General features: G+C 39.4%; 1 protein-coding gene across 2 annotated transcripts in view; it reads left to right on the forward strand.

Annotated features, from left to right (window-relative positions):
* The window catches only part of afap1l2 (actin filament associated protein 1-like 2), a 246,254-nt gene that overhangs the window by 94,909 nt on the left and 135,422 nt on the right, over positions 1 to 15,923 (forward strand). For both annotated transcript variants that reach the window (XM_039775882.1, XM_039775894.1), the window contains exons 2-3: positions 11,656 to 11,784; positions 12,714 to 12,791. In XM_039775882.1, coding sequence (XP_039631816.1) covers positions 11,656 to 11,784; positions 12,714 to 12,791 — 207 coding nt within the window. The remainder of the gene's footprint in view (positions 1 to 11,655; positions 11,785 to 12,713; positions 12,792 to 15,923) is intronic.

The following is a 15,923-nucleotide window of genomic DNA, read 5'->3' on the forward strand; positions in this document are numbered from 1 at the left end:
CCTTTTTGGATTACTGAACCTTTAACTACAGTATGACTGCCTGAAGTACCTGCTCCAAGTAGAAGTGTGAAATGGGACCTGTGTGGGAAGCTGTCCGATTGGTCCCTGTGATGGCCTGACATGACTAAAAAAATGCCACAAAGGCTTGATGCACAATGCTACCATGTTTGCTTTTATCTAAAACAAATTATGTGTCTTCGCTACTTAAGTTTTGTAGGGTGGAATGGGTAGGAGTGATTTGTGACAGATGGGTATCAGCAAGAGTGAAAGGGATGATCTACAGGACGGTAGTGAGACCAGCTATGTTACATGGGTTGGAGACGGTGGCACTGACCAGAAAGAAGGAGACAGAGCTGGAGGTGGCAGAGTTAAAGATGCTAAGATTTGCATTGAGTGTGACGAGGATGGATAGGATTAGAAATGAGGACATTAGAGGGTCAGCTCAAGTTAGGAGACAAAGTCAGAGAGGTAAGATTGCATTGGTGTGGACATGTGCAGAGGAGAGATGCTGGGTATATTGGGAAAAGGATGTTAAAGGTAAGAGGAAAAGAGGAAGGCCTAAGAGGAGGTTTATGGATGTGGTGAGAGAGGACATGCAGGTGATGGATGTAATAGAACAAGATGAAGAGGGCAGGAAGAGATGGAAAAAGATGATCCGCTGTAGCAACCCCTAACAGAGGAGGAGGAAGAAGAAGAAGAACTCAAACTCTTTTTTCATTGCATGACAGTTGTGCCTTTTACTTTATTGCTCCAGTGTCATCAGAATGATGTCTATGATGGGTTAACTGGACACTGTTAATTATTATGAGTGAGTGTGCCCACCAAGTGTCCAGGCATATTTTCTGCCTTGAGCTCAATGCTACTTCCTAACAGCTTTTGTGTTACCAATGAGCTCCATTACCTTGAATTACAACCAATTCCTGCATTTGTTGCAATCTTATTTTAAGCTAAACCTGCTAATATTTGACAGTTTTTATCTTTAATGTGTCTAAAAGTTTCCAACAGGGCTTTTTATGAGTATTAAAATACGAGATTCTCCATTTTGTCACTTAAATCATGTTTTGCTTTTAATTACTGTATATAAGTAGAATTGTCACTAGAGAAGCTGTTCTTCTTCATCATTTATTGTGATTCACACGTAAGTTAACTCTTCATTCATATTGTAGAGGTGGTGATCAAAATTATTTGATGGGAATTGAACGCAAGAAGTGAGACAAATGAGACAAATCCGTTCACTCCATCAGACTGTGGTTAGCCGAGTGCCAATTTTGTTGTAATGTCTCACGCAGACCATTTTTAAAAGCTGCTGAGGTTTGTGTCACATCTCCATTTATTTTCTGTTGCGACACAGGAGTTACTTTCATGTCATATGATTTACTTATTTACTTCTCTGTGACCTTCCCATTCTGTTAAATATACAGTGGATTCAGAAAGAACTGAGACACCTTCACTTTCTGCTGCAGATATAAATTTAAATTATTAAGTATTCCATTTTGGTCCATCAGTCTACACCCAATAACCCAGAAAACACATTTTTGTAAAGATTTGTAAATTTACTAAGAATCAAAAACTGAAATCTCTCATTTCTCTAAGTGTTCAAACCCTTTGCTGTGGCACTCCAAATTCTGCTCAGGTGTATCCTGCTTGCTTAAATTCTTCTTCAGATGTGTTTAGAACTTGACTGGAGTCCTCTTGTGGCAGACTGAATTGATTGGACATCATTTAAACAGGCACACACCTGTGTATGTAGTGTCCCACGATGCGCCCTTCACGTCAGGACAAAAACCAAGCCATGAAGTCCAAGGAACTCTCTGCAGACCTCCGTGATGAAATGTTGGTGAGGCACAGATCAGGTCAAGGATGTAAAACCATTTCTGAAGCTTTGAGTGTATATAGGAGCACAGTGGCATCAATATGTTGGAGTTTAAGTTTGGACCCACCAGAGCTCTTCCCAGAGTTGTCCGTCTGGCCCAACAGGGTTATTTGCCACACAGGGGCTCAGTCAGGGAAGTAGACAAGAACCCAATGGTCACTCTAACAGAACTTTGGAAGTCATCTGCTAAGATGGGACAACCATTCTAAACGGCACTCAATCTATCAGGTGCCTATGGCAACCTGTTTGGAGTTTGCCAAATGGCATGTAAAGGACTCTTTAAATTCACTGGTCTGATGACACAAAAATTGAGCTCTTTAGGATGAATTTGAAACACGATGTTTGGCAAAGACTAGGCCGTGTGCATCATCTGCCTAATACAATCCCTACGGTGATATACAGTGTTGGCATCTTCGTGCTATGCTTCTACTTGTCAGTGACAGGAACAGGAAGACTGGTCAAAATTGAGGGACGGATGAAATTAGCCAAATACAGAGAGGACCTTAAAGAAAACCTGATCCACAGTCCACCAGCCTCATACTGGGGTGACAATTCACTTTTCAGCACGAAAATAACTCGGGGCACACAGCGAAGACAACACTAGAGTGACATCAAAGCAAGACCCTGAGTGACTTCGAGTTGCCGGCCAAAGCCCACACTTAAACGCCATAGGACAGAGGCTCTTACACTCGGTCCTGGGGCCCACTGTGGCTACCTGTTTCTGTTCCAACCAACTTCTGTTTTTGATTAGATTAGCAGCCTAATTAAGTGTGCTGTTTATTCCCAGTTTTTGTGTCTTGGGGTCAAATGTAGAAATGACAAAACAAAGTTTTTGAGATCTATATTAAAATGTATTAAGCCATTATTTTGAGATAATGTGGCTTTCATCATTCAGTGTTGTTTTTCTGGGTGTGTGCTCTGTGTGTTTTTAATTATCATTATTAGGATACAGTCAAAGGATCAAACTACACAGAAAATGATAGGAAAACAACAAAAGAAAGTTCAGCATTTAAGTCTCCAGCAAAAATCCAAATATTTGTAAATGTCTTATAAATGTAAAAATCATACTGCTGTGTTTTCTAAATGAAGAATAAGAAAAGAGAAAAATGGATCAGCTAATTAAATGACATAAATTTTTATCAATTATTATAACTGCTTCTTAATCTGGTTGGAACAAAAACCTGCAGCCATGACTGGGTTTGGGGACCACTGGCATAAAACCTCTGTGGAGAGACCTAAAGATGGCAGTTTAGAGACACTTCCTAAACAGTCTAACGGAGCTTGAGAGGACCTGCCATGAAGAATGGGATAAACTGCCCAAATCCAGATGTGCAAAGCTTGTAGAGACTTACCCAAGAAGACTCAAAGCTGTAACTGATACCAAAGGGTCTTCTACAAAGTACTGAATTAATTGTCTGAATAATTATATGAATGACAGATTTCAGTTTTTGATTTTAAATGAATTTACAGAACTTTAAGAATACATGTTTTCACTTTGTCATTATGGTTATTTAGTGCAAATTAATGGGCAAAAATGGGAAATTTATCCATTTATAATATAATGTATAATGCAATAAAGTGGGTAGAAAGTCAAGGGGTCTGCATAATTTCTGAATATACTGTAACTGTATATTATCTTGATGTCATGAACAATAGACAACTACACTGCCGTATTTCTCCCATTTGCAGCTTTTATTTTGCGCACCATATTGGAATGAGAATTATGCATAGCTGTTTCTGGCAAATTTCTGATAATCATAGCATTAATGTTTTTTTACTGGTGAGTGTATTTAAAACTATCACCCAGGGCTGGGACTGGCTCCAGCAGACCCCCCTGACCCTGTGTTAGTATACAGCAGGTTGGACAATGGCATTACTATCACCCAGTGGCCTATTGCAGTTGCCCATGTGGTGGACATCCTTGGAAATGCCTTGCCTTTCAACAGTTGACATTCCTTTTAAAAATGAAATAATTTCAGATTTTAAGGATAGTGAACTGTTCTGTAAAATAAAGAATAGGCAGGTTTGCCCAGTGGTTGAGTCGCATACTAACTTTCAAGCGGTTGACCTGGTAACATCTCTACCACACCTACAGTATACGTCCTCTTTCAACGTATCAGCTATGGGGATTAGGAGATCAACTGACAATGGTTCCCAGTCAGGCTTCCGCCTTTGGCCACAAGAGATTTCCATTAAAGATGTCAAATGTTTCAGCACTCCTACATCCTAATCACCAATTGTACCGCAACCAGAAAGTCGTAAGTAGCTAATAAATGTAGATCTGTCAGCAGATACAGCTCAGTCGTTGAACTGCATGAATCCTGAGACATGCAGAATGAGCAAGCAGAGGTACGATTTAAAAATGGAAGATTTGTGGATTAAAGTTTTAATCCTTATTCACTACACCAGACTGAAGATAAACTGCTGACAAATGGGCTAATCAGATAAACTACTGCAGGGACATCTTGAATTTTAACTTCCATCCATCTATCCATCCATGGTCAGAAAAAGTTGATGGGGTTTTGAGGCTATCCTGGCATCCACAGGCACCATACAGAAACCAGCCCTGCACAGCGTGTCAGTTGTATTTTATGTTGTTATTCTTGTACCGTCAAAGCACAGAAGACAATGTTTCTTAATTTTTATTTAAATGGTTTGTGACACCTTGGACACAGAGCATCTGATCTGGAGGTTCAGTTAGGTTTGGAAGTCCTTGCAATATAATTAAATGCAGGCCACTTTCAACTGGTGTTTCTTCATGTCGAGCTTCCTGGACAATTTTACAATCACTTTTAGTAGTAAATACTTCCATGCCTCTTTTGCAGTGTGGGGATAAGACAGAAAAAACTAAAAGTCATCAGATGGGCAGCCGTCTTCTTTGACGTTTTATTGATTGGCTCAAGACATCTCCAGAGGGTTTAACAGTGTCACCTGTGTGCCAAAGTGGACAAGCAGGATCTTCTCCAACCCAATGGTTGATAATTTTAGGAGCAGACAATGCACCATAGGTGGCTCTAATTATGAAGCTAATTCTGCTTACTTCCATTTCCCAGATATTTGCCTACACATACGTTGTTATTTTCAGCGTTTTCTTGTAGCGTGTCTGATAGTCCTTTTTATTGTTCCACGCACAGATCTTGTTGATGTAATCTGAGATAGTTGAGACGCGCGCCCTCTGTTTTAACATACGCATCTACGACATACTGTTGGAATAGTTTGCCACTGGAGTGCAAAATACTAAATGTATTCCTCATTGCTAAGCTGTATGCGTAAAATTGACATTGAGTAAGCCTTATTCGCTTGGCGGTTCTTTTATCGGGAACATGTTGTAAATCTTTTGTGCCAGCCAATGTCTCCATAAGGGAATAAAAGTGGGTAAACCATAGGATCGGAATTCATATTAAGCGTGGAAATCTGTTTACAGGAGTTGCCTATGGGATAGATGCAAATCGATTTCATGCATGTGTTTGTATGATTTAGTGAAGGCATTGATGGTTCTGAGCATGAAATCTAGCTGGAGAATTACATTTTCGCCTAATGCAGAGTTTGCTTTATCTTGTAAGCGTACTTCAGTAGCTTGTCGAGAAATACCATGTTGGCTGCATGGGGGCGGGACTGGTTTTGAAGAGGAGCCGCCGGCAGCTTGGGGAAGGATTTGGGAGTGGACGAATAGGAATCGAGAAATGCTGTGATGGCTGTGTGTGGGCGGGACCGGTTTTGCAGTGGAAGCAGGACTTACCAGAAAAGAAATATATATATAAGAGATTATCATGAACCATTTGGAGAAGCACTTTTCTTGCCCTATATGATGATGATAATATGCTTTATTAATGCACTTTCTCCTTAACTTCTACCAGTATGTGATTCATTATTTAAAGGCAAGACCAATTAGATACAGGAGCCAACATAAGGGTAACCATTTAAGGAGATATGTAATCGAGGAGACCCATCCCTTTTATAACCACTCGAGTCTCTGTTTTTAAAAGTCTTTGTTTTGTGCTGTCTACATCACAAAGTCAAGTCTGTTTTCAGAGGTATATGGCTATAGAGATGACTTGAGGTAATGTGGATGAAAGGTTCCCTCTCCTGTTACTCTTGGCTTTAAGAAATGTTTTTGACATACACCATGGGTTATAAAGTTAGAAAGGCCGTTTGACGTACCTTACTGAAAGACAAAATCCATGGGTTTTAAGTTATTTAAGTCCAAGCAGACTACGTTACTGCTCTTCAGCTATAATAAGGTTAATAAAATCTGTATATTGTCATTTAGACACTCAAGAGTGTGGCATATAAGGCCCACTTGGTGTCCAAGGCAAGCTGAGCAGCATTACCTACCAGTTTTGAGAACTGTACCAATAAAATGGTTTAAATCTCTTGGAAAATGAGGTTGGCAGTAGAGGAGCATCAGAGGATCAGTGTTGCCAAATGTGCAGAGTACAGTATAATCCTTACTTACATGTGATAATGTCACTCTTCAGCGCCATGATCAATAAGTACTGCTAGCTTACCTTGAAACTATCCTCTTACAATACTCACTTTGGGTGCAGAGTGGATTGCTGATTAGTAATTGAGAATTAGAAAACCCCTCATTTGAACTGTGGAGCTGCTGTCTCGATTTCAACTCTAATCTTACTGTGGCATATTAGTTGATGCGTTGGGCTTTGAGAAGGAAACTAGAGCAGTGAGGGGAGGTGTGCAAAAAGGTCACACTTTTCTACATACCATATAAACTTGCATATAAGTCGGGTCCGACTTATATGCCCATTCAAGAATATGACACTTAAATTAATTAATTAATCTTCTTACCTCCTCCAATCTTGCACCAGTTTCTCAGACACATCGAATTTTGTTTGTAGCAGCGCAGTTACCAATTTCTTTTGCCACTTCATTGACTTTTAATTTAAAACCAGCTTCATATTTTCTGATATGATAAAGGTGTATGGGGGTGTGAGATATAAAAAAAACACAAAACAGTGCAGCCGTTGCATTGGAATAGTTTGGGTATTACCGTGTGGTCACCTAGGCACAATACATAGAAAAAAAGGCAGTGTGCTCTGTGGTTACTCTGCCAGGTGGGTGTTAGCATATCATAATCCCTTGGACTAATAGCATGACTTTTCTGCATTTGACTTATACAACCTAACATTATAAAATGCCAGAAATTATACGGTAAAATCAAGCCCCGACATATCCGTGGGAGAACTTAAACGCGAGTATATATGGTACTATTTTCTTTAACTTTCTTTGTATGTTTCTCGAAATGAACTTTCATGCCCACCATGTGGAGTCACAAACTATTCCTTATGTCAGCCTTTGCTGAATATAGAATTCTTATTTAGCAAGATGCCTAGCCTTGCGTGTTAAATATTAGAAGCACTATACTCTGCAGATGTGTCTGCCAACATCATACGTAACTGTTGTAGTGGTCTGGAATGGCACTCAGTACAATGAGTATAATGTGCCTTATTAATACCCAGACTGCTGTTTTTATTATTTGTGCATTTTCCTCTTTTGCTGACAACAACTGGCAGATTACTTTTCCTTTCACATTCCCAATCTAGCCTGCCTGATGTTGGCTTCTTCCTTGGACTTAATTGTGCCAGTCTGGTCTTGGTTGGTTCATTCAAGTGATTGTAAAAAAGCTTAGCCAAAAAGCAGCTGAACTTCGATTCTCATAAAAGCTAACCATTTTACACCGATGGGCCACAACATTAAAAGCATCTGCCTAATATTGTGTAGGCCACCCTTGTGCCGCCAGACAGCTCTGACCTGTTGAGGCATGGACTCCATAAGGCCTTTGAAGGTGTCCTGTGGTATCTGGTACCAAGATGTTAGCAGCTGGTCCTTTAAGTCCTCTAAGTTGTGATGTGTGGCTACCATTGATGAGACTTGTTTCTCCTCCCAAACCCTCAGATGCTCTAAGGGATTGAGATCTGGGGAATTTGGTGACCAAGTCAACACCTTGAACTCTGTCATGTTCCTCAAACCATTCCTGAACATCGTTTGCACAATGGTAAGGCACATTGTTCTGTTGAAAGAGCCCACTGACTTCATAAAATACCATTGCCATGAAGTTGTGTACATGGTCTACAACAATCTTTAGGAAGATGTTATGTCTCAAAGTAACATCCACATGAATGCCAGGGTTTCCTGGCTGAACATTGCCCAGAGTATTACACTACCTTCTTCCCATAGTACATTCTGCTTCCATCTCTTTCCCAGGTAAACAACACGCATGCACCTGGCCGTCCACATGATCTAAAAGAAAATGTGATTCATCAGACCAGGCCACCTTCTTCCATTGGTCCAGTTCTGACACTCACATGCCCATTGTAGGTGCTTTCTACCTTGGACGTGCTGCCAGAATAAGCTTGTTGGGAACCTGGAGTCCTAAAAAGGGGCCAGTCCCTACCATTCAAGCCTGAGGAGGAATGGAGGTGACAGGATAGGTGGAAGAAGGACTGTTGGGCTCTGTGGTTTGCCTTGTGTGCTATGCAAATAATTTATGTAGATAAACCAGGTGTTGTGTGATAAACACATCTCTCTGCCTGTCTGTGTCAGATTAGGGTGGCTGAATGCGCCCTGGGTTCTCACAGTACTAACCACTGCATACCGGGAACTCCCCACAAGCCCTGATGTTTTGGAGATGTCACTCAGATCCTTACAATACTTGCTTCTAACACTTCACCTTCAAGATCTGACTGTTCACTTGCCTCCTAATACATCCCAGCCCTTGACCGGTGCCACTATAACAAGACAATTAACGTTATTCGCTTCACCTGTCAGTGGTTTTAATGTTGTGGCTGGTTGGTGTATATTTTAAGAGAACCAGAGAGGGTAGTGAAAGTTTTTTGCTGTAGAAATGTTGCTTTCGGAAAGCATATACCATGAGAACTCAGTCCCGAAAAATGCAACTATCTCCAGTTTACTGCCATCAAGACTGGTGGGTGTAAGTCTCAATAACTGTTATTGTCTCAGATACAAAGAAGAAACCTAAAAACATCTGAACTAAAACTAGAGTTTAAGACACTCCACAGGGAAGGCATGTTGTAGATGTGTGTACAGAGCTATACCAAGTGGTAGTTTCCAATTGTTTCTCTAATACTGATGATTTGATAATTTCTAGACATTTCTGAAGTTAACTTTGTGCCAGAAACAAAGTTGCAAATATCGTGTCCTTTCTCCAACAACAATAACTAGTTTCTTACCCGATCTGATATCCCAGTTAGCACATCACAAATGCCTCTGCTGATGGACTAGCAGGCAAACTAAATGCACTTAGGTCAGGAAATTAAATTTGCTTTACTATCATCAGCCACTACTCAACTAAACTTATACAGTTACTTCAATAAAAAAAAAACAACTTTATTTTACCTAGTTCTTTTCTATGATGGACATAATCAAACACTTAACAGTACAAAGTTATATTATACAGTAGCTAGCTAAGTATTTGTTACATTGTGAGCCCAGGCAGGTTATGTGTCTGGGTCAGGGAGATACAATGATCAGAAGCAGAAAACTGCATGCAGTTTATAAGTCACGACACCACATGGGCTACAAGTGAGCTCAAGTCTGTGTTAACTGCATGGCAGACGGCTTTCTCCTTGGATGGCCCCACAATTCATGTCTTGGTTCTTGACAGCCTATATACTAATAACAGGAGGAGACCTACAGTATGCAGATGTGACAGGCATGGAAGAGACTACAGTATATTAAACGGTTTAATGTGACAGTAGTGAAAAGTCAGTATTTTTATTAATGCTACATTTAGTTTCAAACCAACTTAATCCAATTCAACATCATACACTCCAGAGTGTTTCCTGATACCCCACATGGAGATGCCAATTAACCTATCATGGACACTTCTTGGATTAAGGGTGGAAAACTGGAGTACCTGGATAAGACCTGCTGAGACCCACGAGAACATGCAGACTGCACATAGACTGCGATTATACTTGTAATTAAACCCAGCATTATTGAGGCAGGGTTACTAACCAATGTGCTTCCTATCAATATTCCAATTATTTTCTTTTACCAGCTTCAAAATGTGTAATATATTGATGATGCCAGAGAACTTTAGGTCCAATTACATTATTTAGAACTGCACAGCTACTAGAAGTTTATTATTATAACCAAACTACTTGGTACTGTTAAAAAAAGATGCAATGCTGCTGAATCATTCTGCTAGAGAAAGTAGCACTGAGCGCCCAGCAGCTCTGCTCAAGTGAGTCACACTGCAAGAGGAACTGCACTTGCAAAAGCCAAAAATGGCTCAGATATTTTTGTTCGCTTTATTTATTTGGTAACTTTTATTAAAGTGTCAAGAGTACTGCGTATCATAAGCGTCTGTTTCTTGTGAATCTTTTTGCTGCCCGACTGAAAAACAATGACTGTTGATTGTGAAGATATGCACAGCAAGATAAAAGTTCTTTGGTTTGAGTAGTGAAAAAATTCCTACACTGTATAAATGTAATGAATTATTATTATTATTCAAAATAAATGTGCTGAAATATTTTATATAGTTTTCACTTGAGTTGATGCCATGGTTAGTGCTTCTGCCTCATTACTTCTTGGATCAAATCCTGGCCTGGTTATTATCTTCTTCCAGTTTGTACATTTTCCTTGTAACCACTAGCTCTTTATCTGAGTACTCCACTTTCCTCTGACATCCCAAACACAAAGTTAAATTGATTTGCACTACAATTAGATCCAGGATAGGTAACTGCTTTACACACAATGTTACTGGGTTCAAATATGACTATAACATCAGATTATATAAGTATAGTAATGTGGAGGAAATATAACACATGTATGTGAATTTGCAATTTGGCTATTATAGAAGTAAAATCCACCCAGACTTGGGAGGGTAATATGTAGACTCCACACTGAAACCAACGTAACATGGGATTTGGACCCCAAATCTCATGATAGTACCATAGATGCTCATCAAAAGGTTCACATAGCCCATCAAAAGAGCACAGGCAGTTGAAAACCTTGGCATTGTGCACAGAACAGTTTTCCTTTCTAGGCCTTGTCTTTGAAGCGCTGCTGATCTACATTGTAGTCAGTTGAAAGTCTTTCTGTCAAACAGGAGTATCAGCATGTGTTACCAAGCCACTGAATGTAATTCAGAATGAAGTTGCATGTCTGGCATTCAATCAGCGGAGGTGGGCACATGTCACTCCTCTTTTCATATTGCTACATTGGGTCCCAGTAGAAGCCTGTATTAAGTTCATATCCTTGATGCTAGCCTACAGAGTAGTCAGCATATTGGCACCTATACTGTATATGGAGACACTTGTGAAGTCCTTCTCAACTACTCATGTCTGTTGATGAACAGTGTCTGGTGAACAACATCTGCATGGCATCAAATCACAATCCAGACTCTTCATGTGTAGCTCTTAGCCGATGCTCACTTCTACAGTAGTCGGATTTTTGACTCCCTCAATGTGTTTAAGAAGCATTTGAACTCGGTTCTTTGCTGAACTTCTGTCTAACTGAGCAGTTAGGTTTTGTAACCTAGGAATTGTAACATGCTTCCTTTTTGTTCTGTGCTCTACACTTGTGATGATCAATTTTGTAACCTTGTCCTGTAGCACTTGATTCCCAAACAGACTCCCAGAATGATATTTACTCAGTAGTGCTGAACTCTTTTGCAAGACACTTTGGTTTTGTAATTTACTTTGGATAAAACTGTCTGCTTAGGAAAGAAAGGTTAATATGATGTAAAAGTAAACAGCACCCAAGTAGAACTCATTTCTCTTCTCTTTTTTGCTCTCCAGTGTTGGATCAGCTGCTTGTTGAACTGGAAGAATTCTTAAAGATTTTGGACAAGGAGAATCTGAGCAGCACTGCAATTGTCAAAAAATGTCTTCTCTCCGAGCTCCTACAGAAACATGTCAAATCTGATGGTTAGTACCATTAACTACAAAGAGGACTATTTCATTTATGTTAGGTAGAATGCCCAAAGGGGACTGGGTGGTCCCGTGGCCTGGAAACCCTGCAGATTTTTTTTTTTCTGTTTTTTTTGTCCACCCTGGCCATCGGACCTTACTCCTTTTCTATGTTATCTAATGTTGTTTTATTTTAATTTCTTATTTTGTCTTTTATTTTTCTTTTCTTCAGTATGTAAAGCACTTTGAGCTACTTTTTGTATGAAAATGTGCTAAATAAATAAATATTGTTGTTGTGGTTGTACCCATTCTGTGTACCATGTGCTGGTTTTGTGAGGTGGTTAAAGTTGTCTTGTTAGGTAAGATGAGTACACGTTTTTTCTTTGATTTCCTACTAGCGTTTTGTCTTCCTGAGTTTAACACACACTTGTATTTAACAACAGGCAAAATAAATCAGATAAACTGTCGTAAGGTTATATCCTTTTGATAAATTAAAAAAAAACAAACTACATAGCAGTTTAGACCACTGTAGAATCTGTCTTTGTGTGATATACAAATAAAAGAGGACAGCTAAGCAAAAGAAAGATATGGCAGCAGTGGATATAATACATTAAATCCCTGAAACAATTCCAATCTTTTAGTAAAGTTGACTCCTGGGCCACGTCCGTCACAAGTTTTTAGTTTTCTGCACAGCTGCTGCATAGAGCTGAACATGTAGGTCACAACGTGCAACATCTATGGTGTTACCAGTGACATAATCAGTGCTGAGTTCCAAGGAAATGAAGATTTCCAAATATCTGCTTGTAGCTGAGAATTTTCCATCTTGCAAATTCAAACTACAAGGCCTGGTCACAGTATAGTCCGTAGGCAGTCCAAGTGTGTGTTTTTACACTGCCTCCCATTGGTTTCCTAAAAACCTTACACCTTTCTAATTTTGTTCTCCACAGGCAGCGATGAGGAGTACATCTACATGAATAAAGTCGTAATGTGTGGGCAGAATCAAGAAAAACATGTATTTGATGGAGGTAAGAATATGTACTGTACATGAATAAATGATGAAATCCAGATGTCTCTTAAAAAAAAAAGAAAAGGTTTCATTTGACAATACAACGAATAGACCGACAAATACATAACCAACAATCCTTACCTGGAGATCAGTGTGCACAAATTTCAAATGTAAAGCCTATGCTAGAGACGGGATGGGAAATGGGCAGAAGAAACAAAAGCCCCAGTGGAACTCATTGGAGAGGATACAGTCACCCAGTGATTAGAATCCTTTTTGCTGTTGTTAGAGGTGTCATCTGGGTAATTTTCAGGGTCCGAAACTCTAGTATGAATCTGTCAATCTAGTGACTCAACTGGAATCTGCTGAACACTAATTTAGAGTTGTGAGGTGGGGTCCTGCCTAGTTACATTTTTTTTTTTTAAAGTTGCGTTTTTTTTAATTATATTATATGCCTCGTGCTCAGTGCTACTATCTCCTGCATTGTACTTGTAATGTTCATGTACTGTATGCTCAGGAACCTTATACCTGAAGCTAGTGTTTAGTATGTAGTTGTCCAATTACAGGAAAAACCTCTTCCCTCCTGTAATGCAATGGAAATGTCAATAGCAAAGACACTTCCATTTTAAACAGCATGTGTACCATGAAGAGATATTACTCCTTAGTGTATTTAACAAAGACATTTGTTGCTGGTGGGTTTTACGTACAGGTTGGAACTTACCATGTGAACAGTCGCCAAAAAGTAAAATACTGCTGATCCTGACAGGACATTTTCATTCTCAATTGCTGCCTCCCTAACACCTGTCAAGCTATGACTGCCTCGTCCATTAAATCAAACAAGAGGATTGATAGGTTAAAAAATTGAATTGGAACAGCAAATAGTTTACAAAAACCAGAGCATTAAGTACATCATTTTGAAAACCACAGCCACATTTGTATTAAAACACTGAGAGGGCACGTACAAACAAACTATGAAAGAGACCAGTCCTTAAAAGCACACGGATTTTGGTATCTAAAAGCAATACTGCACTGGTTGGATACCACTCATGACCAAAGTGCTAAACGAATTATAGTAAAAACCACATCCATTTCAAAAGAAAAATATAAAGAAAATATAGTATTCACAAGTGATGGCCCCATCATGACCAGAGTGTGAAATGGTTGATTGTGTGAAGTTTAGTTGAAAGAAAAAATTGTAAAGACTGATGTCTTTTTTCCCATGACTTGAGCAACAAGCAGTTATAACAAACATGAACATTTTAAATACATAATTCAGAAGAGGAGGCACACCAATGAGTAGTGCTGCTTCAGGGTTCAAATCATACCTGGATGTTGTCAGTGTGGAGTCTGCATGTTACTGTTGTAACATTAGACCATTAGAACAATCTGGACGAGAACAGGCCATTCAGCCCAACAAAGCTCACCAGTCCCATCCACTTAATTCTTCTAAAATAACATCAAGTCAAGTTTTGAAAGTCCATAAAGTCTTACTATCTACCACATTACTTGGTGGTTTATTCAATGTGTCTGTGGTCCTCGGTGTAAAGAAAATATTCCAAATGTTTGTGTGAAATTTACCCTGAACAAGTTTCCAACTGTGTCCCCGTGTTCTTGATGAACTCATTTTAAAATAACAGTCTCGATCCACTGTACTAATTCCCTTCATAATTTTAAACACTTCAATCATGTCACCCCATAATTTTCTTTTTCTTTTACTGAAAAGGCTCAGCTGTTTTAATCTTTCCTCATAATTCATCTCCTGTAGCCCTGGAATCAGTCTGGTCGCTCTTCTTTGGACCTTTTCTAGTGCTACTTTGTCCTTTTTGTAGCCTGGAGACCAAAACTCTACACAGTACTCCAGATAAGGCCTCACTAGTGAATTATAAAGCTTGAGCAGAACCTCCTTAGACTTGTACTCCACATGTCAAGGTGCTACATAACCTGACATTCAGTTAGCCTTCTTAATGGCTTCTGAACACTGTCTGACAGTTGATAGTGTCGAGTCCACTATGACTAATAGATCCTTCTTATAAGGTGTACTTTTGATTTTCAAACATCCCATTGTGTATTCAAACCTAACATTTTTACTTCCTACATGTAGTATTTACATTTACTGATATTAAAAATGTTATCTGCCACTAATCTGCCCAAGCCTGTATGCTTTCCATGTCCCTCCGTAATGATTCAACGGAATCCAGATTACTGCCGCTCCACCTAGCTTGGTATCATCAGCTTGCTATGTATATTTCTATCCAGCTTTGTGTGTGTTCCTCTGTTTTAACCCCACATCCTCAGTGACATGTAGATTAGGTTAAATGGCATCTCTTAAGTGGCCCCAATGTGTGCACTGCAATCAACTGATGCCCTGTCTTGGGTTGTTTTTCTGCTTTGTATCTGGTGCTGCCAGGCTGCCATGAAAGATTCTCATTCCCCACAACCATGAATTAGGTAAGGCACCTTGGTGAAAACTCTGTTACCATGTCATCCCAAGATCATTACAAAGACCATAACAATTCTGATGGCACAATACTGAGAAATGGTGCCAACAGTTTCAAGAAATCATAATTATAAAATTATGCAAGGAGGCACGACACCCCTCGTGAATGTACGTTCCATGCAAACTAAATGTAAAAAAAAGTCCATTTTGAATGGAAGTTCTAGAAACAGCTCATCTGGCATGAATGGGGCATCTCAAGATAAGCTATGAAAAACACATATATTATACAATCACATAGAGTGAAACCCCAAGATCCATGACTTAAGCATCAACTAAGCAGTCATGAAAAGCCCACCCACTTTAAAGTAAAAATGCCAAGACAGGATGTCCATATGCCCTGTAGCCAAAGGGGCAGCATGAAAACTGAAACCCATTTGAACTGCCCCCTCTGGCCTAGTCATGGATCATTGGACAATGTGAGGTTTATTTGCCACTCCTCCTGCCAACACACCCAGCATTCAGTTGTATAAGATATGTCACTGTGGGAATATTTGTAAGCCATTGAAGGACAAGATCTTAATCGAAGTGCAGGTCTCAGGCTAACATATTAACCATGTTTTGATTAGTTTAAAGTTATTAATCCTATTACATTTCTGAAATTAAACCATCACTTTTTAGTGACAGGCTGGTAAGACCTTAATTATGTAACTAACAACA

Source organism: Polypterus senegalus, chromosome 1, assembly GCF_016835505.1.
Source record: "Polypterus senegalus isolate Bchr_013 chromosome 1, ASM1683550v1, whole genome shotgun sequence".
Taxonomy (NCBI): Eukaryota; Metazoa; Chordata; class Cladistia; order Polypteriformes; family Polypteridae; genus Polypterus; species Polypterus senegalus.